Source organism: Lepus europaeus, chromosome 5, assembly GCF_033115175.1.
Source record: "Lepus europaeus isolate LE1 chromosome 5, mLepTim1.pri, whole genome shotgun sequence".
Lineage (NCBI taxonomy): Eukaryota > Metazoa > Chordata > Mammalia > Lagomorpha > Leporidae > Lepus > Lepus europaeus.
Window position 1 is genome coordinate 94,448,840 of NC_084831.1, and position 26,397 is coordinate 94,475,236.

The following is a 26,397-nucleotide window of genomic DNA, read 5'->3' on the forward strand; positions in this document are numbered from 1 at the left end:
TCAGTAGAGGGTGAGCTCCCTATGGATTGGGATCAGTAGCCTTTCAGTAAACATTTGGGTGAGTGAATCAATAGACCAAAAATATCAGTTGTGCTGGTAAAACAATGGAAGAGTTGGCATGCCTTATAATCTTATAGAATTTATTTAAAGCAGTTATATATATTTTAATTTTAATTTATAATTACTTTTTAACAGCTTCAATGTGATTTGTAGATATAATTCTAAAACATAATGATATTCCCTTTCTTCCTGCCTCCCTCCCCCTGTCTTCCTCCCACCATTTTTCTATCTCTATTTCTTTTTTTAGTTTTTGAGATAACATATTTTAAAATTACATTACAGTAAAAAGGCTTACTACTTCACCAAGTAAGAAGTTTAACAAGTATAAAGCAGAAAGACTGTAGTTCAGTGGAAATACAGACAATGGCTATAAACCATAACTGAACGGAAAAATGACCATTTTACCCATGTACAGTAAATTTTAAAGTAATCAAGATCATTGAAACTATAGTAGTATAGGATTCTTGGTCGGCGCTGTGGCTCACTTGGCTAATCCTCCGCCTGTGGTGCCAGCACCCTGGGTTCTAGTCCTGGTCGGGGTGCCGGATTCTGTCCCAGTTGCTCCTCTTCCATTCCAGCTTTCTGCTGTGGCCCGGGAAGGCAGTGGAGGATGGCCCAAGTGCTTGGGCCCTGCACCCCCATGGGAGACCAGGAGGAAGCACCTGGCTCCTGGCTTTGGATCGCTGCAGTATATGGGCCGCCATAGCGGTCATTTGGGGGGTGAACCAACGGAAGGAAGACCTTTCTCTCTGTCTCTCTCACTGTCTAAAACTCTGCCTGTCAAAAAAAACAAAAACAAAAACAAAACAAAAAACAAAAAACTATAGTAGTATAGGATTCTTAACCATTGGTTTGACAAAGTTATGCAGCGAAGTTTTGCAAAATAATATTTGCAGCAATATTGATATACACAGAAATTTCTTTCTTTTTTAAAATTTAGCTCCCTCATATAAGGCAGAACATGAGATGTTTGTCTTTCTGGGTTTGGCTTATTTCACTGAACATGATGTGCTCAGTTGTGTCCATTTTGCTGCAAATGGTAGAATTTCATTCATTTTTTTTATAGTGAATAATATTCCATTGTGTATATATGTCAGATTTTCTTTATCCATTCATCTGATGATGGACACCTTGGTTGGTTCCAAATTTTGACTATGGTGAATAGTGCTGCTAGAAACATGATGGTACAGATAACTCTTTAATACATTGTGTTCAAGTCTTTTGGATAAATACCCAGTAGTGGGATTGCTGGATCATATGGCAAGTCTATTTCTAGTTTTAAAAGAAATCTCCACACTGTTTTCCATAGTGACTGCAGTAATTGACATTCCCACCAGCAGTGTTTAAGTATTCCCCTTTGTCCTCATCCTCGCCACCATTTGTTACACTCTGTGTTTTGGATTTCAGCCATTCTGACAGGGGTGAGATGATATCTCATTGTGATTTTAATTTGCATTTCCCTGATGGCAGTGATGTTGAGCATTTTATTGTATATTTGTTGGCCATTTGTACTTCTTCTTTTGAGAATTGTGTATTGGAGTCCTTTGCCCATTTCTCAACTAGATTGGCTGTTTTTTTGTTGAGATTTTCAAGTTGCTAATATATTTGGAATATTAATCCTTTATCAGATAGGTGGTTGGCAAATATTTTTCCCATTCAGCTGGATGTGATGGCTTTCACTCTGTTGATCAGTTGCTTTGCTGTGTGAAAGCTTCTGAGTTTGATATAGTCCCATTTGTTTAGTTTTGCTTTCCTTGTCTCTACTTTGAGGGTGTTGTCCAAGAAATCATCCCCTATGCCAATATCTTGGTGTGTTTCTCCTACATTTTCTTCCAGCAACTTTGTAGTCTCAGGTCTTAAGCTTGGGTCTTTGATCCATTTCAAATTGATTTTTATATATAGCAAGAGGTATGGGTCTAATTTCATTCTTCTACATGTAGACATCCATCTTTGTCAGCACCATTTATTGAAGAGATTATCCTTACTCCACTGTATGGTCTGAGCACTTTCGTCAAAACTCAGTTGGCTGTATGTATGGGGATTAATTTCTCAGCTCTCTTCTGTGCCATTGATCTATGTATTGGCTTTTATGCCAATACCAAACCATTTTAATTGCTATAGCATTTGCAGTATGCTTTGAAACAGGTATTGTGATGCCTGCAACTTGGTTTATGTTACTCAGGTTTGCTCTTTGGCTATTCAGGGTGTTTTGTGATTCCATATGAATTTTAGGATTTTTTTCTAACTCTGTAAATAATGCCATTATATATTTTTGTATTGTCTTTGATTAATATTCTAACATGTAATACCTTGTTCAGAAGAGGTAGTTATAAATTTTGTTGAATGACTGACTAATTCTTGGAGTATAGCTTATCTTTTTGCTAAGAAGTTGAACATTTTCACAGAAAACTGTGAACATGCAGAATAAGGCATAACAGAGCTTCAAACAATGATTTCTCTGAGAATGGGCTCACTTCGATTTTATTAGCTTACTGGAAAAACCAAAGACCAAGTAATGGCACAACATAAACTTAATAAATCTTGTAAGGAGAGCTAGACACACTGGGTATGACAAAAAGGCTTCTTGGCCCAGTATCTATGTGCCTTTGCATCCATGGAATCAGTGCTTGTGGGTGCCAGGTGACTCAGTTTGGGCTCTCATTTCTTTGTTCTCCCCTTAAGGAAATGAATCACTTTGCAGGACTCATATGCTCCAGTTCTTTTAATTTCTTCCTGTCAAAATGGGAGGAAATTTGATTTTTGCTATTTACACTCATTGAGTGGAAGATAGAATGATTTTCACTTAATAATTCATGAGTTTCTGTCTATTATTGACCCATATTCTGCCAACCTTGCTATAGGAGGAGATTTACAAATTGGTAGACAGATTGATTTGTTCATTCATTTATTCATGTGTAGATGAAGCTGAGGGTCTTCTGAAATACTAAAATGATAAATCCATGATTTTTCCTGCCCAATGAGACCAGAATAACTCCGGCTCTCTTTCAAGACAAAGGAGGTGTTGCTGGGTTGTGGTTCTGCAGGCTTCTTCCTGGGAATTTTCAGAATGGAGAAGACACTGTCCAGTGTTTGTCACCTCAAGTTCAGGAGCCCACTCAGCCTCAGATTTCTTTACAGAATTTCTAAAGGACTTACCTCGGCCATTCTCATCTCACTGTCCCCAAGCTCTTGAACTTCCTTTTCTCCTTTTCTACCCTGAGCCGAACTCCTTTCATTCTTCTGCCTTTGTTCCAAGTTGCTGAAATATGTTTTTTTCTACTCTAGCATGTTTGATTTATTTCAAATGTTTTTTATTTTGATAAAATATCAAATACCTGTCTAGTGGTCTGTATTATAGATGTGTCTATTTTCCCCACATTAGGGAAGAAGATTCATGGGAATAAGTGTCTTATTTTATTTATATTAAAGTTAGCAATGACCCAGCATCATGTGAACAATTATGGCCATTTTCTCCATAATTTTGACATTTTCAGAAATTTATTTGACTGGTTAGAAAACTATATATGCACATACAAACTATTATTATAAATACACAGATATTCTTGTAAACAGAAGCATTGTAAGGAAGTGGTATATCAAATGACCTTAAGATGGCTCTTGGCTTTGTCTTTGTCACACTTCTGCCTTTTGAAGACTAGTTCTAGGTTGCTCTTGGCTATGCAAAGTGTTTGAATTTCTTAGTGTGTGACTTGAAGCCTGTCCCTCTTTCTGTGGTATATGAAGGCAGATTATAGAGCTTCATGATGTTGTGGGGTGGGGAGTCCTTTGGGTTGAGATAGCTTGGTTTTTATTTTTCCTTATCCTTAACTTTGGACTGTGGCCAAGAAAGAGGTGTAACCTCTTCACTGTGTTGTTTGTGGGTAGCAATCTGCTCTTACAGGGGCCTTCCACTTTGGAGATAATAAGGAAACTGGGGACTAGAGCCTCTTCTAATTTTCTGTTCTTCAGTTCAAGGTCCCAAACTGACTTTTTGGAAATATGACTCCTTTGAACAAACAGAGATAAAAAATTACTAGGCCTTAATCTTACTGTTGGGAAATATATAGGTTCTTGAAGAATATTGTCTTTAAAACATTTTATCTATGCCTCATTCATGATACTTGGCAATTTCTCTGGTTTTTAAAATTTTTTTCATTTAAAATATATTTTTTTAAAAATCTTTTTGGCAGGCAGAGAGAGAAAGAAAGAGATAGAGAGAGAGAGAGAGAGCTATTGATCTAACTAATCTATCCATCTCTCTCTCTCTCTCTCTTTCTCGATTTCTGTCTGCTGGTTTACTTCCCAAATGTCTGCAATAGCTGAGGGTGGGTGAGGCTGAAGCTGGGAACTCAGAACTCGGTCTGGATCTCACACATGGGTGACAGGAACACAATCACCTTCTGCTTTCTAGGGTGTGCAGTAGCAGGAAGCTAGATAAGAAATAAAGCTAGGTCTTGAACCCAGGCACTTTGATATGAGACGCAGCCATACCAAATGATGTATTAGCTGCTGTGCCAAACACTTGCCCTCAAGTGCTGGCAAAAGCTGGAGCTGCCCCGGGCTTAAGCCAGGACCCTGGAGCTCAATCTGGGTCTCCCACGTGGGTGGCAGGGGACCAAGCACTTCAGGCATCACCTGCTGCCTCCTATGGTGCTCATAAACAGGAAGCTGGAAGTGGAAGTGGAGCTGGGATCTGAACCCAGCTATTCTGATATGGGGATACAGACAATCCAGCAGCATCTTAGCTGCTGTGCCAAACACCTGCCTCTCTAGTGTTTTTAGTTATTTTTGTTCTTATTTGATATTTTCATCATGATCAATATTATCCACCAGGGTAGAGCATTTTTTAGTTCTGTAGCCACATGTGGCTTTGCACATATACATTTCAAGTGATAGGGAAACTGAATTTTAAATTTATTTAACTAATTATTTTAATTCAAGTCATCATTACTACCATGCTGGAGACTGCAGATCAATTTAAGGACAAGGTCTATATGGTCTGTTTTTGATTTCTTGTGTTACTGGAATATGCCAGTTTACTTTCCTGATGTTTAACGAAGTAGGTCCATTTGTTCACCAGATTGCTTCCAAAAGTACATGTGACTAACCCGATTTTTTTTTTTTTTTTTGACAGGCAGAGTGGATAGTGAGAGAGAGAGACAGAGAGAAAGGTCTTCTTTTTTGCCGTTGGTTCACCCTCCAATGGCCGCTGCGGACGGCGCATCTCGCTGATCCGAAGCTAGGAGCCAGGTGCTTCTCCTGGTCTTCCATGCAGGTGCAGGGCCCAAGGACTTGGGGCATCCTCCACTGCCTTCCCGGGCCATAGCAGAGAGCTGGCCTGGAAGAGGGGCAACCGGGATAGAATCCGGTAACCCAACCGGGACTAGAACCCGGTGTCCCGGCGCCGCAAGGTGGAGGATTAGCCTGTTAAGCCATGGCGCTGGCCTAGCCCGATCTTATTGTTAGAAATTGCATAGCTTTGAGTTTGAGATTGAAGTTGGCTTATAGTAGTTTTAATGAAACTGGAATTGAATGACATGAATTCTTTGTTTCTTTCTGAAATTTATTCAAAGTAAGTTTAAAAGCTGAAAGAACCATAATTCAAAGTTGCAAACTTAAAATTCTGTGTTAATATTCATGTTCAAGTAGGGAAAAAAGGAGGCAAGTTAGTCAAAAGTATTGCTTCTGATCATAAAAGGGCAAGGAAATATCTGTTATAGAAATAGGATTGCCTTAATCAATGTTGTTAAGGGCATTTTTTTTTTTTTTTTGACAGCCAGAGTGGATAGTGAGAGAGAGAGACAGAGAGAAAGGTCTTCCTTTTTGCCGTTGGTTTACCCTCCAATGGCCGCCGCACTTCGGCCAGCGCATTGCGCTGATCAGAAGCCAGGAGCCAGGCGCTAATCCTGGTCTCCCATGTGGGTGCAGGGTCCAAGGACTTGGGCCATCCTCCACTGCCTTCCTGGGCCATAGCAGAGAGCTGGCCTGGAAGAGGGGCAACTGGGATAGAATCCGGTGCCCCGACCGGGACTAGAACCTGGTGTGCCGGTGCCGCAAGGCGGAGGATTAGCCTGTTAAGCCACGGTGCCGGCCTTAAGGGCATTTTTAAAAAAGATTTACTTATTTGAAAGTCAGAGTTAGAGAGAGAGAGAGAGAGAGAGAGAGAGATGTTCCATCCTTCTGGTTCACTCCTCAATTGGCCTCAACGACTGGAACTGCGCCAATCCAAAGCTGGGAGCCAGGAACTTCTTCTGGGTCTCCCACATGGGTGCAGTGGCCCAAGGACTTGAGCCTTCCTCTACTGCTTTCCCAGGCCATAGTAGAGAACTGGATCAGAAGTGGAGCAGCTGGGACTTCAACCGGTGCCCATATGGGATGCTGGCACTGCAAGGCGGCGGCTTTACCTGCTTGGCCACAGCACCAGCCCCAAGAGCATATTTTTGTAGTCTTTATTTTGGTTCTTTTGAATGGGTTCTTGTTGAATAGTTTTAGATTGGTCAGTCACTAGGTCATGGGTATAGTGCATTTTTGATTCACGAGTATTTTGTTTGTATTTACGGCATAGCACTATACTGAGAACTTCATAAATAAATCATGAACTTTTATATCAAATCTCAAAAGTTTCTTTTTTTTTGCAACTCTGTTTTTCTCATGAAACTTGTATACAGGAACAGCTAATTTTAATGCTACCTATATTATAAATTCTACAATATTATTATTATTTTTTTTTTAAGATTTATTTTATTTATTTGAAAGATGGGGTTACAGAGAAAGGTATTAACAGAGAGGTCTTCCATCTGCTGGTTCACTCCCCAAATGGCCGCAACGAACAGAGCTGTGCCGATCCAAAGCCAGGAGCCAGGAGCTTCTTCTGGGTCTCCCACATGGGTTCAGGGGCCCAAGGACTTAGGCCGTCTTCTACTGCTCTCCCAGGCCATAGCAGAGAGCTGGATTGGAAGTGGAGCAGCCAGGACTAGAACCGGTGCCCATATGGGATGCCAGCACTTCAGGCCAGGGCGTTAACCCGTAGTGCCACAGCACCAGCCCCTCTACAATATTATTGATTTGTCTGTCATGGATAGGATGTACAAGTTCAGTATTCTTTAATTGTTTAAGGCATATGGCTTAAACATGTGGTGTAGTGACACATTCATTATAACAATTTGGAGGTGGAAAAAAATTAAATGTTTCCTTAAAATGAGGGTCATTTGTGGACAGATTTTTTTGGGAAATGGTTGGTATTTAGTAAATTTGTGGTCTTGGTTAAATTGAATTTAAAGCATTAATGAGCCCCCTATTAAGGCTCATTCCTTCGAGTTTCTTCTATGTACATAAGGCATACCTCAGTCCCTGACAGAGAGACTTGCATTGTATCTGAATAGGTAGTATGTATATATATATATATATATATATATATATATATATATATATATATATATAGTAGTATGAGAGTGATGCAGATGGTGAGTGTTGAGAACTTTGAGAAAAAAGGTGGTTAATGTTCCCAAAGAGTAACTGGAAAGACTTCATGGAGAAGGTAGGATTTAAACCAGGATTTGATGAGGCTTCAATGTAGCATGAAGAGGAAAGGAGGGCACTCTAGGCAAGAAGAACATGTGAGCAAGGACTTGGATTAAGAATATGTGTGGAGTATTTGGGAGTAAGAAATGGACAAGTTTGTTGGGATAAAGACTCCAAATGGACCCTGATGGGAGAGAAAATCAGTCTGGGATGTAGGGGCATGTTGTGTAAGGTTGTGGTTCCCGGGCCAAGAAATTATTCTGAAAGCAGGAGGGAAAGACTGAACATTTTTGAGTGGTTGGAGGATATGTGAAACGTGAAACTTTATGGAGATCGTTCTTAGTAGTAGAACACAGAATGGTTGGGAAGGGGAGAGAGAATTTAAACAGTGCAGATGTGAGACAAACAGGATTTGGATTTCTATTGTCACGGTGGGCACAGAGAGGAAAAGGATGAATTATGATATATAAGAATTAATCTAAGATTTATTTGTTACTGTATCATGATTGTGAAGGTGTTCATGCTGGAGGAACTGGGAGACACAAAATGTTTTTCAGCTTTAAGGCTGCTTTGAAGGAAAGGTGGATTGAGTTTTAGATATTCTGAGTTTCAGGTGATAGAAGGATCTGTAGATGTTGGGTCCAGCAGATAGTTGAAGATGGAAGAGGCTGATGCTGTGTCTCAAGTGGAGACAATGCTTTTCTGTAGTATTATCAATCAGTTACATTCATGACAGTTGTATAGATTTCAGACTATATCCTGGAGATATCAGGGATTAGGGAGTGGGAGAGGAGCCAGTGTATTTTAGGATTCAGAAATTCAAGGAGAATGAAAGCTGAGAGAAGACCACTGGGTTTAAGATACCTGAGAATTGAGAGCAACATTTGAGTGGAACAGTTGGAATTCACAGCATTATGGCTTACATAACTGATAAAGAAATAAAAGCAGGATATATGGGCCATGTACATCTCAGTTCTTTCCTTGCCTGCTTTTCAGTACTTTGACTTAAATGACCTGGTAATGAGATAAAAGGAGTTGGAACTCAATACTGTCCAACTAGTTTCCTTTTATGAAACTGGTTAGGATAACTGGAGGGCATTAGTAGAGTAAAACCAGCAGTTATTTGGACTACTATGAATTAGTACTACTATGAATTAGATCTGTTACGCAGTGACCTTTGTCCTGAATACAATTGGAATTTGATTATAAATTTAATGAAATTAAAAAGAAACATTGATATTACTACTACATTTAAAATTTTATTTTTTAAAGGAATTTATTAATACATTAGATTTTCAGGGTCAAAGCAAATGCATGATAAATACTGCAGTACAATTCTCATCAATTTTCATGTTAATATTATATTAATACACAGAGAACAGATTCAAAGTATTACATTTTTTGTTTGTGTTTTATATCTCAGTTTCTATGCAGATTTTGGACCTCTGAACTTGGCAATGGTATACAGATACTGCTGTAAACTAAACAAGAAACTAAAAGTGAGTATTGCCATGATGTTTATATTTTGATATTAAAATATTTGAACCATGAAATGTGTTCACTGGGGTTGCTGCACACACACCATTGTCAGGTAGTCTTCTTTATCTTTGGAAATTAATGTGAGTTAGTTCACTGGAAGTTGAAATTGATCCTCCTGATTATTCCACAAAGGAGATGTTAACCTCTTTCATTTTTCAGGATGAATTGCAATATGAGCTGAATGAAGTCATTGGAATCTAAGAAAGAAAGAACAGCACAAATCCTTTTAGGTTATTGTTTATGAGTCTCTATCAAATTCCCTCCTAGGATAATTTTTCTGAAGCCTTCCAATCTGTTTGTGGACACTGTTACAGGTGATGAAAGGACTCATCATGGCTGAAACTCTGGAATATAACAATGATCTGTCTGGGAGTGAAATGTTTGTGTGGATTCTATTTTATTTTATTTTATTTTTGTCATCTCTGTAGAGTTAATCGCCAAAAGAGACTGAGGAAGGGGAGTGACAGAGCACTGACTTTACCTGATGCGACAGCATTTGAGTCAGATATTTAGTATTCACCTATATTTTTGATTGTACCTGAAGGAATTGGTTTCCCTTTCTGTACTTACATGTGGATCTTGACATGTGACTTTTTTTCTCTTAAACTTTAAGCATATGAGGAAAAGTGACATCTATATTCCTCATTTTGGTAAACTTATTTCATCACTTAGAAAGCAATATTTACCTATCCTTTTCTTCTGAGATCTGAGGCATTTCAGTTTGGTAGGCAAAATACAACACAGCATGCAGGGTTAGACAGTGAGAGAGAGAGAGACAGAGAGAAAGGTCTTTCCGTTGTTTCATCCCCCATATGGCCGCTGTGGCCGGCACGCTGCGTGGATCCGAAGCCAGGAGCCGGGTGTTTCTCCTGGTCTCCCATGCGGGTGCAGGGCCCAAGGACTTGGGCCATCCTCCACTGTCTTCCTGGGCCACAGCAGAGAGCTGGACTGGAAGAGGAGCAACTGGGACAGAATCCAGCGCCCCAACCGGGACTAGAACCTGGAGTGCTGTGTTGGCTGGCACTGCAGGCGGAGGATTAGCCTAGTGAGCCGCGGCACTGGCCAACACAGCATGCTCTTTAGGACAACCACTAAGTTATAATGGTCAGATATTTTATTTTATTCTTTCTACAGGGTAAAATGTTACTGGTTCTACATAATACATATTAATTTATACATGTTAACTGCTCAGTGATTTTCTTATTCCCATTCTTATTTTTTACTGAGATCTATTACAAAACTTTCTTTTAACATCATGAACATTTAATGAAGTCCAGACAACCCATTCGGTTCATCTCAACCATCAGGTAATCTGTTGGATCTCTAGAATGACATTTTTAGCTTTGGTACAATTAATGGACACCCTATTACTTGTTGAAGGATTGACTTTTCAAAACCTAAATGTTAATCCAGCATACATTATCTCAATAAAGCATGCTGAGTAGAATCTCTGTTAGGGCAATTGCTTCAGCCTTATGGAAACTCATTTCTTGAATTATAAAATAGGTACTACAGGATGAACATCCCTTCTCTGAAATGCTAGGGGCTGAAAATGTTTCCAATTTCAAATTGGGAATATTTGTCTATATTTAGAGAGAGATCTTGGAAATGGGGCTTGAGTCTTGACATTAGTTAATTTATTTTCATATGTACCTTATACACATAGCCTGGGGGTAATTTTGTATAGCATTTTTAGTGTGCCTGCATTTTGACTGTGAACTGTCACATGAAGTCAAGTGTGGAATTTTCCATTTGTGGCATCATGTCCAGTGATCACAAAAGTTTGAATTTCAAAGCATTTTTGATTTTGGTTTAGTGATGCTCAATCTGTATAGAATTCTCACAGGGTGATAATTAGGATTATTTTAGAAATGTATGTAAATGAGCTTTGTAAAAGTTGAGATGCTAACAAAATAAAGTTACTGTTGTCACATTTGTGAGTTCTGTTAGGAAATACAATAAAGACTTCCATGAAATTTATGAATACCCTCTTTGCAGCCTTAAAGCTCTCATTTCTAAATGGGAAAGCTATCTACTATGATTTTTGGAATCTACATGACCTTTTAGTCAAAGCTGAGAAGGAGGCATGGGAGAGAGATGTGACTTGCTTAAGGCTGCCAGGTGAAGTCAGAACTGGGTTGTATGGCTCTTGACTGCATCATTCCTGATCTTCTCCCATCTTTGGTGGTCATCCCAACCTCTGGTTTCAGGCCCACTCTCTCCTTGGTCATGACTGCTTCACCTTGTGTTGTCCCACAGTGGCTTCCAGGCTCCTCTGCTTCTTCCACTGCAGTGACTGTTACTGCCACTCTGGCTGTGCGGGTCCCATGATGCATTCTTCAGGTTCTTACTAGGAGCACTGCCCTTCCTGCGACACGCCATGCCATGCTGCACATTCTGTAGGGGATCTCTAGACTAGCCGTCTGTTTGCTCAGTCCATGGGTGACCTGCTGATGTCTCTTGCCTGCAGCCCATGATGGTTGCTCATTCTGGTAAGGCCCTGGCACCTTGCCTCCATGCCTTTTTCCTTGCTTGCTTGCAGCACCATTCTTGCTGTATTCCCAGTATTTGACTAGGGAGCATTTTACCTCTGCTATGCCCAGCCTTGCACTTTACCCTGCTCCACACGGACTACTATTCCTTGCATTTGCTTGTCCCACCCAATTTGAATAGAATGCACTTTCTCTCTGGCTTGATAATTCCTTATTCCCTAAGACTTTGCTCTGACTCCACAAAGAAGCATCTCCTTGTCCTTTTGGGCTGGCTTGAAGGTGCCTCCCTTGTTTCTCCATAATTCTCTCTGCCCATCTCTATTGTTGATGAATGATAATCACCTGCTTGCAGTTGTCTTTACTGCTGGACTATGGGAGCTTCTGCAGGATGGGGAGACTTGCCAGATTATCTTGGTGGGTTCCCAGTGGCCGGCACAGAATCACCAAATGCACAGAAACTTCTGTTGCCCAAGTTATGATACCCTTGACTTGCAGTCCCCTTTTATCCCCTCCCCTCTACAGGTGTCAGAAGAATGACTTGACCTCAGTATGTTCCCATGTTGGCTATGCGCTGATTTCTTAACCCTCTACTGTCTCACTTTTGCACTCCCTGCTCCACTGAAACTGCACTAGTCATCCTAAACACAGATCTGATGGCCTTTGCTTGGTCCTCAAGTTCCTTAACTTCTCTGAATAATTTGGCATTATTGCAGCCACTAACTTCACCTTAGAATTCTTCTCCTGTGTGATTTCCTAATTCTTTTATACACGTTTTATTTTCTAGTTTGGAAGTTGTTATTCCTTCCAATAAGGCTTTTATTTTCTTCCTTTATTCCAGGGCTTATGAAGATAGGTGGTATTTTGCTGTGCATCCTACTCCAAATCCAAATTTCCTATTTTTTTAATATGTCAAAGGCATTTTTTCAAGTAGCTGATTTGAGGTGGTGACTTACTGCTATTTTTTGTGTCTATATGCATTCTGTTACCAGTAGCCTTAGTTTTAATTGTATTATTAGAATGGAAAATTACCCACCAGACATCTCCTTAGATGAAAAATCCAAAAATGAAACCCACCATCACCAATAAATCCGTGATACTTGTTTTCAGGTAGTACTAGGTTGCTATTTGCTATTTCTGGCCGATAGTTACTGTGATGGGGAACCAGTCAAGAAAGAGATTTATTGAAGTGAGAACAATTTGTAAAACTGTATATTTTAAAATGTAAAATGTCATCAGTGATTGATAATTTAAGTCAGAAATTATTAATCTGATATTTCATGTTATCCTAAGCCCTTGAAAAAAAATGTGTACAATTTTGTGTGTGGTTACATTTTCCTTCAGGAAGGATCTATAGCTTTGCATCAGATTCTCAAAAGCATCCTTGACAAAGTTGACGCTTAGAAATTGGGCTAGACTATAAGGGCTTTCAAGAGAGAAGGTTGTACTCATAAAACACAAAGTCATGGTAGTTTTAGAAGTAGAATATTTCCTTTCCAATCCTAATTAGCTTTAAAATCTTTCAATTTAAAGTTTTATAAAGGTAATACGATTGAACTGACTTTCCCTAAAATGGTCAATCATTTTGATTATTGATTTCACTTTTCCTTGGAGAAATGCAAAACCCCAGTTTTTTTGGGGGGATATCCCTGAATAATGGGACATTTTTGAAGGCAATGATTTTTTTAAGTACTTGCTGTTGTGAATCAATGGGACAATGACTATTCTTGAGGACTGCTTTAAAGGAATGTACACAGAAATGGAATCTTAAATTTACAAAACAGCCCAAATAGCCTTTTCAGGATAAAAGAGGCAGAGGAGTAAGCATCATGAAGTGAAGGCTTGTATTGAAGCCCTGGAAGCACCTGGCAGATGGTAGGGCTCATGGAATGTCCTTGCTGCTGAATGAATCAGTGCAGTAATCCTATCCGGGACACCAGGCACCTGCCACTGTAGCAGGTGGTTGTGCACAAGAACTCTTTTGATAAAATGATTAGACCACCTTCTTATCACAACTACAAACCATGTTGAGATTTGCTCATGCACTTCTGTGTCAGGCTCATGGCTTTGAGGGAAGAAAGCACGCTGTGTTTTGGGGATAGTTCAGGTAGTTTTACGAGGTACAGAGAGCTGTAACACAGAGTTAACTCACGTGGGAGTGGACATTGACAGGCTTTGGTGAGACATGGACCCATTTATTCTTTCAGGAGTCCTCAGGCCACAAGAAGAATCACTTTTATGGAGAATCCCCACTTTATCATCAGCATGATCAAACAATCTTTATGAGCAACTTTTCTCTGAAATTTTGACTTCTGCTTTAATCAAACACACCATTTCATTCATGAAATAACAATGGCTTTGAAACAAAATGGATCATTTGGAGACGCTTTTTGTTGATAAGGAAACAATTCCACCTCTTTTTTTTTTTTAAGATTTATTTGTTTATTTATTTGAAAGTCAGAGTTACACAGAGATCAAAGGAGAGGGAAGGAGGGAGGGAGGGAGAGAGAGAGAGAGAGAGAGAGAGGTGTCTTCCATCTGCTCATTCACTCCCCAACTGGCTGCAACAGCTGGAGCTGAGCCAATCCAGGAGCCAGGAGCTTCTTCCAGGTCTCCCATGCGCGTGCAGGGGCCCAAGGACCTGAGCCATCTTCCACTGCATTCCCGGGCCACAGCAGAGAGCTGGATCGGAAGTAGAGCAGCCAGGATTCGAACCTGCGTCTATGTGGGATGCTGGCACTGCAGGCAGCAGCTTTACCTGCTATGCCACATCACCGGCAATTCCACCTCTTTTGTTAACTCTCACTGAAAACATTAACCATATTTTGTTTTGTGCAGCCAAAGAAAATTTTCAAGAATATCCCTTTCCTGAGAAAGTTGGAGGTAAACATGTAGAGGTCATGGCTGTTCACGGAAAGACCTGTTCATTGTATCGCTTTTGCAATGAGATGACCACTGATTGCTATGGAGATTGCTGATTGCTGCAGCTGTTTCTGGCAGGCCTAGTCACCTGTAAGAGAATGAAGCCTCGGTCACCATGGTCCCTGTGCTGTGATCTGCTTAATCTGCCCACCGTCACTGGCAGAGTTTGCTCACTTAGGGAAGTGCATGGGCTCTATTCCTTATTAAAGAGCTTATTATCCAGGGTGCCTTGAGCTCAATCAGGTAGATTCATCCAGCTGAGTTAAACAGTGTTCTAACCAAAAGACTTGACGTTTTTATTTGAAGCATGACAACAACTTTATTGAAAGACTGCTTAAAATTTTTGTGCCTGACCACTAAACTTTTCTTTTTTGGCTGTGAGCTTAATTGTATCATCTTTTGTTGTGGAATGATTTTTTTGTGTTCTGACTTAAGCTGAACAAGTGCATGATTTGTATGTGTTACCATAATCCAAGGATAGCCTGGGTTATAATTATTTATGTAGCATGTCATCATTTTGTTCTCTTTCTGAGTTGTCAGGGCTTGTTTTCCAGGACTGATCCCACTAGAATGCAACTTTTCACATAGCTTTTCCGAGACAGAAAATGTCTGTCCGGTGTCAGTACCCTCATCTTAGTTTATATTGCTCTATTATAGCAGAACATTGTACTTTGGTTTACAAGTACCATTAAACATCCTATGATATGTTACACACTTACCAAGAATTACATAAGGATGGTAAAACTTTGACTCTCAGGTAAGCAGTGCAGGTCTGGGAATTTCTATGGGTTTGATTATATTAATTCAGAGATACTCAGTATTAACTCATTTTTATCTCCTATTTTTGATGTGAAATGATTATTGTGATTGTATTTAAGATCATTTCAGTGGTCCTTGTGTACTAAGTATATCCCTATGCAATGATTCCATTTGGCTTGTAATACATCTGGTCTAAGATTTTGCATTAAATAGTAATTCAATTGTGAGTGCATGTGAAGATGGAGACTGGGGTTTTCCCTGTTGCCACATTGCTCAGTAAAGTGTTTGACACCTAACAGCTGCTCGGTTCATGCAGGTAGAACCTCTAGACCTTTCTGTAGCCATATTATCCTGGCACCCAGATTCAGCAAACTGGTTGTTAATGGTTGCATTTAGTTAACAGACGTGCTTTGTTGGGCATGAATACAATTAAAATTTTGAATTCCGAGTCAACATCTACAGTTTATTTATTTATTTAATTTATAAAAAAGATTTATTTTATTTATTTGAAAGGCAGAGCTACAAAGAGAGAGAGGGAGAGGTAGGCAGAGAGATCTTTAGCCCACTGTTCATTCTCCAAATGGCCACAGTGGCCAGGGCTGGGCCAGGCTGAAGCCCGGTGCTAGGAATTTCATCTGGGTCTGGGGACCAAGGATTTGGACTATCTTCTGCTGCTTTCTCAGGTTCATTAGCATGGCTCTGCATCGGAAGTGGAGCAGCCAGGACTCTAACCAGTGTCCATATAGGATGTTGGAGTTGTAGGCAATGGCTTAATCGTTATGCTACAACACTGGCCCCTGAGAGCTACACTTTATAAAGATTTCCACAAAATTCTAGATGTTTGCCTTCCTTTAAATATTGCAATATTGTACAGTTCTCGGTCCAGATTCCTGCAAGGAGCAGCAGGTTGGAGCTAGGTGTGCTTCGATTTGGGAGTGCTTTTCTAGTTTGCCAACTGGCCCACTTCAAATTTGTGGCCTCTGAGAGCATTTAAATTTGGAACTTCTGGAAAAGGGCCATGTAAGGCATCTTAATTATGAGATCATTAAAGGAACTCATCCCTAAGACGATACCACCTACAATGCATAAATTTACAAATTGTAATAAAGTTTTCTGTGGGACATAGATTTTTAAAAATATGCTTTTAAAAGGTATACAGCATGATTTGGAGTTTCTTGTGAAGAGAATTTGAAATTCTTTGTTTTATACAGCTCCCTTCCAAAGTTCAACAATGTCTCAGAGCAGTGTATTTCAGGGTACGGTCCCTGGACCGCCAGTGTCAGCACCACTGAGCAGCCTGGTGGTCCTGTCCCACTGAATCACCGGGACCCAAGAATCTATTTTAATCTGCCTTCCCGGTGGCTCTGAACCAGTCTCTTTAGAAGATGAGCTATTATGCACTAGTATATTTTAGATTTAGTTTGTTTCTGATTTCTGAAAAATTTTAGTCCTATTGACCAGTTCAACCTGGGAATTATTGAAATTCTGAACCATAAAGCTAGGTAAGATTTCCATCAATCGTCAATTTAGGGAGAGAGCCCTGGGTTTCTCCTGCCTCCCACACTGGCTGTGTAAATGCTTACCGCAGGCCCTCTCTGTCCCCTGGCTGTGTCCTTGTGATAAAGCAGAGGGTGCTTGTCAGGTTTCAGACTCTGGTTTGGGAGACTCTGTTTTGTTAAATCAGCTCCCTCTGGCATTGCTCCTGTTGCTTTGGATAATGATGGAGCGTAGCAAGTCACCAATAACTGTTAGCTCTTGCTGTTGTTGTAGAAGATTGTTTGCGTCCACTGCCTCCATTTCTAGATGGAAATCTAAAATATAGAGTGGATAGTGGCTGCCGAATCTGATTTGTTATGGGTCAAGGGCAGCATCACTGCAGAGCAGGCTGGTAATCCTGTGACACCTTCTCCTTTATATTTAAGGCTGTATTCATTTGGTTTGGCCAATTTCTAACTTGACGTTGCTGCTGGACACGGTGTTTTTGTCCTCTGAGCTTCTCAGGTAAAGCAGAAAGAATCCATAACAGAGTGGGAAGCTCACTGAAAGCCAGTGTTTATGCCATAACTTTGCAGATTTCTCCTTGAAGGCATGGGTTAACATAGCACTCTGCAGAGGAATGGAGCCTGTGACGAGGAGGCAGCTGTCCAGTTTAGAGGCGTGATGTTCACTTGGCATTAGGGCAGAATCTCGAAGAAGCATCTCATGGGCTCGTTAATTGAGTCGAGTCCTGCTGTCTCCAAATTATACCTTTATTTTATGTTTGTCTACATGTTTATCTTTTTCAATGTTTTTCATTTCTTTCTGTGGGTTCTTCAATTTTTTAAAAGATTTATTTTTTATTTATTTCAAACCAGAGTGAAAGAGGGAGAGAGAGATGGAGAGAGAGAAAAAAAGAGAGAGTTCTTCCATTTGCTGGTTCATTCCCCAAATGGCTGCAACAACTGGGGCTGATCCAGGCTGAAGCCAGGAGCCTGGAACTCCAGCAAGATCTCCCACATGGGTGGCAGGAGGCCAAGTACTTGGACCATCTTCTGCTTTCTCAGGCACATTATCAGGGAATCGGGCTGGAAGCAGAGTAGCCAGTACTTGAACTTGTGCTCTGATATGGGATAGTGGGGTGGCAGGTGGCAGCTTAGCCTTCAGCACCCAATGATGGCCTCCAAATTATGCCTTTCTTTTCCTGGATGGTATATTTCTTCCATGAATAATATTTTTTTTTTAAAGATTGATTTATTTATTTGAAACTTGGAGCTAGCGAGAAAGATTTAGAGAAAGAGAGAGAGAGAGAGAGAGAGAGAGAGAGAGAGAGAGAGAGATCTTCTATCCGCTGGCTCATTCCCCAGATGCCAGATGGCTGCAATGACCAGGACTAGGCCAGGCCAAAGTCAGAGCCAGGAGCCAGGAGCCAGGAGCTTCTTATGTGTCTCCCATGTGGGTGGCAGGGGCCCAAGCACTTGGGTCATCCTCCACTGCTTTTCTCAGGTCATCAGCAGGAAGCTGGGTCGGAAGTGGAGCCGCTGGTCTTCAAACCAGCACCCAATGGGGTGCCGACATCAACTCCTTATGAAAGATTTTGAAGGATGAGTTAATGTTCCTTTATAGGTACTGATGTCACTAATATCTTCACTGGATAATATTGTTTCTTTCAGGGTACTTTGATTATGTAAAAGTAGTTTATTTTTTTAAAGGAAGGGGCTAGTTAATATTTAAAAGGAAGAAATGGGGATGGTCATTTGGCCTAGTGATCGAGACATCTGTCACGTGAACCAGTGGAGCTCTCTGTCTCTTTCTATCTCTTTGCCTGTCAAATAAGAAAATTTTTTTAATAAAAAGGAAAAAAAATGAAAGAGTTTTGTATATCAGCTCAACCCTGTAAAACATCAGCAAACAATTGACACAGAGCATTTTGTTTTGTTTTCTTTGAAAATGTTCGCTCTGGTGCCAGAACTCTGCTCTTTTGAGCAGCATCACTGGTGTCAAACTGTGGGGCAGAATGGCTCATAACAGGGAGGCTGGTTGTTGCAGGAGACAAATTAGGACATGGCCTGTGGCATATAAGATTTTTTCTCTGTCACCGTTCACTTGGAGTTAGTTTTGATTCCTCGAGCAATAGCCCAAATCTTGGTTATCTAACTGGGAAGATACCGCCAAGCCTTGCTAAGCAGATCATTTGGCTGTGGTACTTTTGCAATTTAACTGAGAAAACAGAATTTTAGAAACATCTATGTGAGGCAAATGCTAGGGACTTTAACTGTTTTTCTTAAAATCAGGCAGAAAGCTCTCTTTAAAAAAAGTGTTATGTTTGCTTCCTGTGAGCAGCTTCTGGTGGGAAATATTTTATGGTAGTTTAAATTTCTAGGCAGATTTTCTGAACACCATTTGTTGGCTGCTGTGATTTCTAAAAGCTTGTAAAGCTTAAAATAGTCTTCTATTTGTGTTCTATTTACTTACACATATTTATGGGTATGGAAGAAAAAGAAGGCCTCCCTGAGAACTTTGCCCTCCCCTGGTGGTTCCTGTTCCAGATGGTCTCTGTATTCCATGTGCTTTAGAATGAGCGAGAGAGAAAGCAAAGACTATAAGCACAAAACAAATTCTGAAAAGAAAGCAGGAAATGACTGTCGGCGATGAAAGAGCAGCAATATACGTTGTCCCTTGTGGCGAGTAGGTTTGTAAAATAAACACAGTTCCACATTATTAAGTGATAGCAAGAGCTTGTTCTGAAACTACATTCTTAGCAGAGGAGAGCATCAGAACAGACAAGCTAAACTTCACGATGGATCACTGGCATAAGGAAATGTACAGAGAGAGGCCTGGAGCCAGAATACTGTTGAGTCCTTGTGCCCAGTCTGACTTGTGTTTATGGAGAGTCTCGCCTATGTCAGGAAGTCTTTAGGTATTTGAGATGCAGAGGTGACTGGACATGCTTAGTTCAGAGGAGCTTCTGATCGCCTTTTGTTAAATGAAACATACCTTACTGATGGAGAACACTAAGTGGTGAAACCAACCAATCCATGGTAAAATAAAATAAACAGAAAAAAAGACGTGTCTCGGCAGTCAGTTGTTTCAAACTGAAAAAGCAAGGAGAAGACAGGTATCAGGAGCTTGTAGTGACTTTGAAATCTCCAGCTGTAACTTGAGTTTATTTTTTAAAGATCTATTTATTTACTTGAGAGAGGCATAGTTACAGACAGAGAGGTCTTCCTTCTGCCGGTTCACTCTCCTCAAATGGCTGAAATGGCCAGAGATGAGCCTGTCTGAAGCTGGGAGCCAGGACCTTCATCTGAGTCTTCTGTGTGGGTACAGGGATCCATGTGGGTGCAGGGGCCCAACCACTTGGGCCATCTTCTGCTGCTTTCCCAGGCCATTAGCAGGAAGCTGGATGGGAAGTGGAGCAGCTGGGACTTGAACCGGCACCCATATGGGATGTTGGCACCGCAGGCAGATGCTTAACCTACTACACCACAGGGCCAGCCCATAACTTGGGTTTATTAACTCGACTGAACCAAATAAAGTATTTCCTGTCTATCTCATAGGTGTCTTTTCATAAACCTTTCAAAATATAAAGGCATTGGCAAGGAGAGACATGTCTTTGAGTCAAACAGTAATTTTCAAAAGTCCAGCGAAAAAGGCACTACAATGTTCAGAACATGAAATTCTTGCTTAGCAAAGAAATGTCTGGCTGGAGTGAAGAGGAGTTTTCTGGCTCATTGCTGGGATGCCTGGGACTATGGTGTCTGTGGTTTTGTGCTGCAGCCAGACTGTTGTAGTTTCCTCCTAGAACGAACTTCAGAGTTGAGAGGGTTTCTTTGCCTGGAGACATCAGCCTGGTAAAGAAAGGTAAACACTTGAGCTATTTTTACACTTTTAAAGGGATTCTAAGCTGGAATTCTCTGTTACACATTCTCTGGTTAATGTATAAGGTTTAAAAAGCTGCTCTTTAGTTATATGAATTGATAGGAAATATGAAAATGTGCTTATGTGTCTGTGTTTTGTATTGTCAAAGTACTAGAACTGTTTTGAAATATGAGGAAATTGAGAATTTATTGAGTTGCATTGATGTTCTTACTGCTTTGTATTTATTTGATTTTTTATTAATAATTTGGTTGCATTTTAGTAGATGTTTTTGTTTGTCACTTCTTTTCACATTTAGCATGTGTGCTACATACCATGTTGCTTACTTGGATTCAAATACTTGAGCATGCAGCATATTGCCTGGCATAGAGCAGGTGCTTAATAACCGAGTTGATGGATTTACTAACAAATGGTTATTTTGTTAAGGTGTTTGCTGATATAATCCTTTTGATGGCTCATCTTTTCCCATTAATCATTTCATATAATTAAAAGGAGGTTATTAAAGAACACCTTAGAAAGAAAATATTAATATTGGTTTATAAAGATGAAAACATCTAGAGATGACAACGAATTGGTTGACACACTTAAGAACACACCGTATAGAATGAAAAGTGTAGATAACTGTCTGTGAGTTGGAGTGACATGTAGGGAGTGAAAAAAAGTGAATGCATAATATATGAGAAAGAAGAATTAAATAATCAAACATGGTTCCTATTAAAACAGATGCCATTAATTTAATTCTATATCAATGTATCAATCTCCTTTTTGGAGAAAAACCTGTTATATTTTTAATTCTGATTATCATGATGGGCTGTCAAAGCTTGCCAGTCCCTCAAATGCTCATGTCCAAATGTCATCGACATTGAAGTTGAAAGCTGTGAAATTTTACAAATTGTGACGTATCTTGAAAGTTGAGATGATGGTTATCATCTGTATATTTGAACATTGTCTCTAGGGTTACGCTAACTCTTTTTTTATCCCTTCTTTGCAGTCGTACAGTTTATCAAGAAAGAAAATAGTGCATTACACCTGTTTTGACCAACGGAAAAGAGCAAATGCAGCATTTTTGATAGGTGCTTATGCGGTAAGTACTGTTTTCATGGCTATTTTTTATAATCAGACCAGTGGAATGCTAACAATGGCAGATAGAATCCAAGCCACTTTCCCAGAGGAACTGTGAGTCATAGCAGCTTGGGGGTTGATCTAGAATGACTGGCATCAGTGGGGTGTTTGCTCTGTAGATTTAATTTTTTAGTAGAGAGTGAAATAATCAAGCAACTGCAGTGTTAAACTTTGACTCCACAGTTGTGTAGGTATTTTAATAAAAAGAATTATTCACAAAAACATGCCAGGAAAAATATTTTGTGTGTGTATATCTGCATATGAAATACAATATTGTGGAAGATTTTTAAATACCGTTGAGGTGTTCCTTTTTTTGGGAGATGATGAAATCTTAGATTGCACAGGGAGGGGTGATGATAATGATGAACATTCCATTCATCTATACGTGTGGTTGCAGTATAAACCCTGCATATATTACGGCTTCCCTAATTATTAGGAAAGACTTTCAAAAATAATTTTAATTAGAAATTTTGTTCTCTGTAAGCACTAAAATGTCCATATGAATTACACATGTGAATTACTCAGATTAAAATATACTTATCTCAAATCAAGTCATGGGAACAAGCGTGTGTTTCCTAAGGGGTTTTGTGCTGCTTTGTGAGCTTGTTATTCGTGGATCCTTTGACACAAGGGATTGCCATCAGAGAAGGGTCATCTGCCTGCTGCTCCTCGCCTGTTTTTCCCTCTCTGTCCCTCCCTCGCCCTCTTCTCTTTTCCTTGTTATCACTCATCCTTCCTGTTTTGTTGAATGTGGTCCTTCACTTTGATAGAGTACCTCCAGAATTTTGGAAGGAAGTTTAGTTACAGTAGATGCATGGATAAAACACTGAGATAAAATACATGTTTTGATGCAGAACTTTCCATCACTTTCTGGCAACGAAAGGGAGTTGAAGCAGGCTTGGTGTGGTGGAGGAGGTGCTGAGGAAGCCTGAGCCTGTCTTCTGTAATTCTCACAGTCCTGAGCCATGGTATAAAGTGATTGCCGTTTTGTCCTGGTCATTTCCCAACTGATTTTCTTTTCTAATTTTAGAAATGTGCTGTCCCAGGGCGCTTGTTAAAAAAGTGTTTATTTATATTTGCTTGTAAGAAGGAGAATGAAAGAGAGAGAGAGAGAAGTAGAGAGAGAGAGGGACCAGACTTTCATCCACTGGTTCACTTTTCGAATGCCCACATTGCCAGGGCTGGACCAGGATGAAGTCAGGAGCCACAAATCCCATACGAATGGCAGGTGTGTTGGAAGTGGAGTAGCTGGGACTTGAATTGGTGCTCCAGTATGGCAGGAGGGTGGCTCCAGTAGTGATCTAATTGGCTCTACCACAATGCCTGCACTCCCACATACCCTAAGAGAGCTTTTGACACAAACTCTTAATCAAAATGAAACTAGGGGCAGACATTTGATGTAGAAATTTCTGTACTGGGGTGCCTGATTCAGGTTCTGGCTCCTCCACCTCTGATCCAGCTTCCAGTTAATGTGCACCCTGGGAGGCAGCAGATGATGGCCCAAGTACCTGAGTCCCAGTCACCCTCGTGGAAGTCCTGGATTGAGTTCCTGGCCTGGTCCAGCCCTCGTTGTTGCAGGCACTTGGGAAATGAACCAGTGGAAGGAAGATCTCTTTCTCTACCTTTCAAATAAAATGAATGAAGTAAATAAAAAATTTAAGAAAAAAGAAACTATGAATTGTAGTTTTCCCTTCAAGAAAATTTTATAGTTTTTGTTGTATATTTGCATTTAATTGTTGACACAAATCTTGTAAGGAGATTGTCAGTAACGTGCTTTATACACCCATCTCAGATTTCATAGGTGTTAGATTTTGTGGTTGGATAAGTTCCAGTCTTGTGGGGGATTCTTTGGCTACAAAGGACTGTTGAAACAGCCACATTGGCTACTTGGGACACATGAGGTGGGTGTGTTTTATCAACAAGAAGTCCTTAACCTTGAAGAGAGAAAGAGAGATCGATCTTCCATCCACTGGTTCACTCCTCAAATGGCTGCAATGGCCAGGCTGAAGCCAGGAGCCAGGAGCTTCTGAGTCTCCCATGTGAGTGAAGAGGCCCAAAGACTTGGGCTATCCTCTGCTGCTTTCCCAGGTATACTAGCAGAGAGCTGGATTGGAAGTAGAACAGTCAGGACCCGAATTGGTGCCCAAAGGGGATTGCTAGCACTACAGATGGGGGCTTAACGCACTGTGCCACAGCACCTGTCCCTGTGTTCCTCATTTTAAATTTGGAATCTGTGCCCTTTCAAGGGGAATTGACTACTAAATATTTTGTAATAAGACAAGCCTTTTCTTCTGACTCTTAGTTTTCTCTTTGGTAAAATGTGCATAATTCCAGGGTTCCCTTGTTTACTTCACGGTTAGGCAAGTACGTGTTTTATGGCTCTGTGTTATATATCTGAATGTTATCTCACATGTTTTGTGGTGAAACAGAGCTCTTTATTCCTCTTCTCAAACTGATTTATTTGCCCAGCTGTCTTTTTTTCAGTAAATGAACTACCATTAGTGACTCACTGCACTGAAAGATGGCAGTCATTTTGATTCTCTTGTTATCCCTTCCCATGTTACATTCACTCGCGAGTTTGGTCAGCTCTACTTTTACAACACGTTGAATTGGGATACCTCTTTTCATCTCCATGGCTGTCGTCCAGCCAGCTCAAGGGTCGTTGCTCATCTGGATTGTTATCCCTGCCTTACACCTTGTTTCCTTTATCTGTGCTTGCTTTCCTGTCATTAGGGTAATCTTCCAAGACTGTAAGCTAGAACATGTTATTTCCCTGTTTCACAGCTGTCTACTGATTGCTCACTGCTGTTGGCATTAAATTCATCATCCTTGCCAGTAATGTTAGGATTCTTTCTGGGCAGATGCCAGGTCTAGCACTTAAGACACTGGATCAGATTCTGGCATCCTACATTGGAGTACCTGGGTTCCACTCTTGGATAGGTTAGGATAGGATAGGATAGGATAGGATAGGTTCCACTCTTAGTTAGGCCTCTGCTACCCATGTGGGAGACCTGGATGGTGTTCCCAGCTCTCTTCTTTGGCCTGACCCAGTCCTGGCCATCTTGGGCATCTGGGGAGTGAACTAGCAGTTGGGAGTTCTGTCTGTCTGTCTTTCTCTCCCTGCTTCTCAAAAACAAAAAATCCTTTCTGATTTGGCCCCATCTGCCTTTATGATCTCCTTACTCAAGTTACTCCTACCGTGCAGGCCTTCTGTGAAAATTACAGATAATTACAGAAAATTACAGATAAATATCTTTGATATTTCTGTTCTGTTTGGAATCTTCTTCCATCAGACCTGTATATACCTGATTCCTTCTAATGTTTCCTTGGTAGAGGGGCTTTCTCTCAAATCCTACCCTGCCACTAGCACCTAAGCCACTTGCTAGTCCTCTGCTGTTTTATTTAGCATTACTACTATTATTATTATTTTCATTTGTGATGGGGAATGAGAGCCAGGAGAAAACTCTCATCTACTAGTTCATTTCTCAGAGGCCTGCAATGGCAGAAACTGGGCTGGGCCGAAGTTGGGAGATGAGAACTTGATCCAGGTCTCCCGTATGGGTGGCAAGAATCCAATTAGTTGAGTCATCAGGGCTGCCTCCCAGGGTCTGATTAGCAGGAGGCTGGAATCAGAGGCTGAAGGTGGGAACTGAAATGAATGGAGGCACTCTAATATGGGCTGTGGTGTCCAAACCAGCTGCTTGACAGCTGGGCCAAACGTCTGCTCTGTTTTATTTTCTTACTACACTGTACTATTTGAAATTACTCTGGCTGGGTATTATTATCTCTTCCCCAGACTAGAAGGTAGGAAGCTTGTCTGCTTTGTTTATTGCTGTGTCTGGAGGTTGATGAAATACTTAACAAGGGGTGAGGCCCATGCCTTCCCTAGTTAAGTTGGAAGTTGACTGCAAAGTTGGGGCAGAGTCCTAGAGGCTTCCTGCTGTGCTGAATCAGGAGGAAGTCCTGGGTGGGGTATGGGAGGGGGTCCCAAGGGTGAGACTAGGGTAGCCAGTATGGAGTAGGGAGGGGTCCTGGGGGCAGCAGTTGTTTATCAATTGGTGTGGCACTATTTCAGTTTTCGAATACTTAGCATCAGCTAAGAACTGTGCCTGGCACCAGGTAGATGCTTCATGAGTACCTGTCAATGAGTGAATAACATGATGACAGAATATGAAACTTGTTCTCAAAATGATCATGTTGGACATGACGTGTGAAGAGCTATCTTCTTGTTACCAGAATACTTGTACCTGTGGTCTTTGACGTTGCAGACTCAAAGCAGTAATCATTGACCAAGGGTGGTGCCTTGTATGCAAAATCACATCACTACCTTGCTTTTTAAAACTATTTTTTTTTGTTTTCTCATTTTTTATTGTGGTAAAATACACATAGTATAAAATTTACTGCCTTGGCCATTTCTAAGTGTGCAGTTCAATGGTGTTAAGTGCTTTTGTACTGTGCTGTAAGCACTGCCATGCTTTGCTCTTTGGAGTGTAACATTTTGTGGTGAACATGATGTGTGCACCGAGTCATGGCTGTACTTGTGGTTTCTCCTTTCTATGATAATTTCAAGTATGTCACTGGAGCATTTGTGGCCTCTTCCCCTGTCTCTAAGTGGGGGAGAGTTTATGTA

At 40.6% G+C, this 26,397-nt stretch overlaps 1 protein-coding gene across 4 annotated transcripts in view; it reads left to right on the top strand.

Annotated features, from left to right (window-relative positions):
* CDC14A (cell division cycle 14A) overlaps positions 1 to 26,397 on the top strand; it is a 183,159-nt gene that overhangs the window by 15,861 nt on the left and 140,901 nt on the right. For all 4 annotated transcript variants that reach the window (XM_062191828.1, XM_062191826.1, XM_062191830.1 and 1 more), the window contains exons 3-4: positions 9,005 to 9,080; positions 21,637 to 21,729. In XM_062191828.1, the coding sequence (XP_062047812.1) occupies positions 9,039 to 9,080; positions 21,637 to 21,729 (135 nt within the window). In that variant the 5' untranslated portion in view covers positions 9,005 to 9,038. The remainder of the gene's footprint in view (positions 1 to 9,004; positions 9,081 to 21,636; positions 21,730 to 26,397) is intronic.